The sequence below is a fragment of the Cladosporium halotolerans genome (assembly GCF_011745625.1).
Source record: "Cladosporium halotolerans strain TM138-S3 chromosome Unknown Sca55, whole genome shotgun sequence".
Taxonomy (NCBI): Eukaryota; Fungi; Ascomycota; class Dothideomycetes; order Cladosporiales; family Cladosporiaceae; genus Cladosporium; species Cladosporium halotolerans.
In genome coordinates this window covers 52,842-55,090 of record NW_027191506.1, presented here as the reverse complement: position 1 = coordinate 55,090, position 2,249 = coordinate 52,842, and the positions used below count along the sequence as shown (strand labels likewise).

Here is a 2,249-nt window from a genome sequence, read left to right as displayed (position 1 = left end):
CCTCTCAAAGAAACCGGCGGCCGAGGCTCGTAAGATTTTGTAAATTGCTAGCCTGCGTCTTTGTTATCCGGTGAGTCAGTTCAGCCATTGGGTCACTGTCCCCCCAAGGTTGGAATGTTTGATATGCAAAGCATATAAGCCAAGCCCAAATACCAGTGTCCTTGCGACATATCTGACCTCGAAGCGTAAGAAGGGCTGGAGTCCGATGCTTTTTGTGCTCAGGGAAGACCCGCTTGATTAGGGCCTGGTCGAAGACACTCACTCTCTGTTCCGAAAAAGAGTCGCGCGCCTGATCGACCAGTCGGTCCAAGCTCGCAACAAACACGTCGAGTAAAGGTCCGACTCCCGCGATAGGAAGGCTTGTGAGGGGAGCTGCCAGGGATGATTTGTGACCCTGTAGATATCGAGGCCATCGTGTCATCCGCAACCACTGCGATATTCTCGGTTCAGGGCTCATCGCTCGAGATTCCGTCTGCTGCTCACTCGAGCTGCATCTCGGATGCTGCCAGCTCAGCTAGAACATGTTCCAGCATCTGGCCTCCTAGAGGCAGCTGCTCGGGCGACTCCGTCGGGGATTGGCTCGATGTACTTTGCTGGTTCATAGCGCTTGTTCCGCTCACGTAGAACTATGCACTCTGTGGCCCTCGCACAAAGAAGTGCTGACATCTGGTCGACACCCGTCGTTGGGTATTCCGATGATAACATTTGCACGCAGCTCACGTTCGGTCAGGCTTTTTGTCTGAAGGGCGAGCTTGTCGGTGATGCTTTTTCATCGATGAAAGCTGACGTGCAGCCAAGGATCACACGACACAGGCGTACCCGTCGAACCCAGGAAGGTCAGGTATCGGAGAGCAGTGGGAAGTGGGAATTTCACGGCCTCACAAGTCGGATCGAGCAAGTCGAAACGCGAGAGATCTTGCATCCACTCGCGGGCGCTTTCACTGCCACGCTCGCGCTGGTGTGTCCGTACATAGTTGCGAAGGTTGGCAAGAGGGACGGCATAATTGCAACCGAGACAGATGAGTATGCGATAGTCTGACAAACATCGGCATAGATGTGTTGCTGAGTAGGACGGCATTTGGCCATGCGCCATTGTGTACAGACTCGCCAACGTCGAAAAGTGGGAAGCTGTCGACGTAGTTCGCTGTGACATGGGGTGATAGAGGGTGAGTTGGTGTAATGCATAGTCCGCTACACCGAGCTACAACGATCGACGCGCTCCGCGTAGTGACGCGTGCGCCTGTGTCTGTTTGCAGTAGTCTAACCAATTGGTTATGGTCAGGAATGATAATCAGATTAGCCTCAAGCTACCCACGTTCAAGGCAAGCGATCTGGGACAGGAGCATACGTCACCGTGATGACAGAGCTCACCTTAGCCTAACTGACATACTTATTACGACACAGTCAACCACATAATTCGCTCTATCAATGTAGCTTCCCAGCTTGGCCGCATTCTTAAATCTCAACCTCATTCCAATCACAAGCGCTTGTCGATAAGCTTGTCACATTGCATTAAGATGTCTGCTCCGAACGTCAACAAGCCCAATGAAGGCATCATTGGCCAGGCTGCCAACTCTGTCAAGAACGCCGCCAATTATGTTTCCGAATCCACACACAGCAATACCGCTGAAGCTTCCAAAGAAGCGAACAAGCAACAAGCCAAGGGCGACGCTGGCGACACCTCTCTTACCGGCCGTGCCGAGGGTGCTCTAGACGCTGCTTCCGACAAGGTGGATCAGAAGAAGCACGAAGGTTCTGCCAAGGCCAGTAAGGAGAATGTTTAAGATTTTCGATATGCATATAACTTGTAAACGCCGCCGTTTCTATATCCCTACTTTGAATGTTTCCTAATGTCGCTATAGCCGTTCGTTCTTCGCTCGACAACAGCGTGATATTGACGCGCGCAGCTGTCATCCCTGATCTGCTAGCAAAGTTAAAATGGAGGCAATTGTCTAGCATTGGATGAAACCACAATTCGTTCGTTAACGCACTCTCCTGTGCTCCCACGTGCCTTGTCAATTGAACGACAGTGCATAACTCGCGTGTGTCCCGGTGTAGAGACTTTCTGAATTGAGATTCGGAAACAGACAGGAGATGAGCCCACGAGAGAGATGCTGTTTGTTGAACCTAGCCACAATGGTAATACATCGTACATTGTTCCCTCACAGCAGCGCTAAGTGTGACGCGGTGAGACGGCACAGGCCTTGAAGATGCGACGCCTATTGCTGCGAGCGCATGCAGTCTCATCG

At 51.9% G+C, this 2,249-nt stretch overlaps 1 protein-coding gene across 1 annotated transcript; it reads left to right on the top strand.

The window, feature by feature from the left end:
- Positions 1-1,517: 1,517 nt before the first annotated feature.
- WHR41_09170 (uncharacterized protein) lies at positions 1,518-1,784 on the top strand (the record flags this gene model as incomplete). The annotated part of the gene is made up of 1 exon (XM_069377774.1): positions 1,518-1,784. One exon carries the CDS (start codon positions 1,518-1,520, stop codon positions 1,782-1,784), a length of 267 nt encoding a protein of 88 aa, XP_069225396.1.
- Between the last annotated feature and the right edge of the window lie 465 nt (positions 1,785-2,249).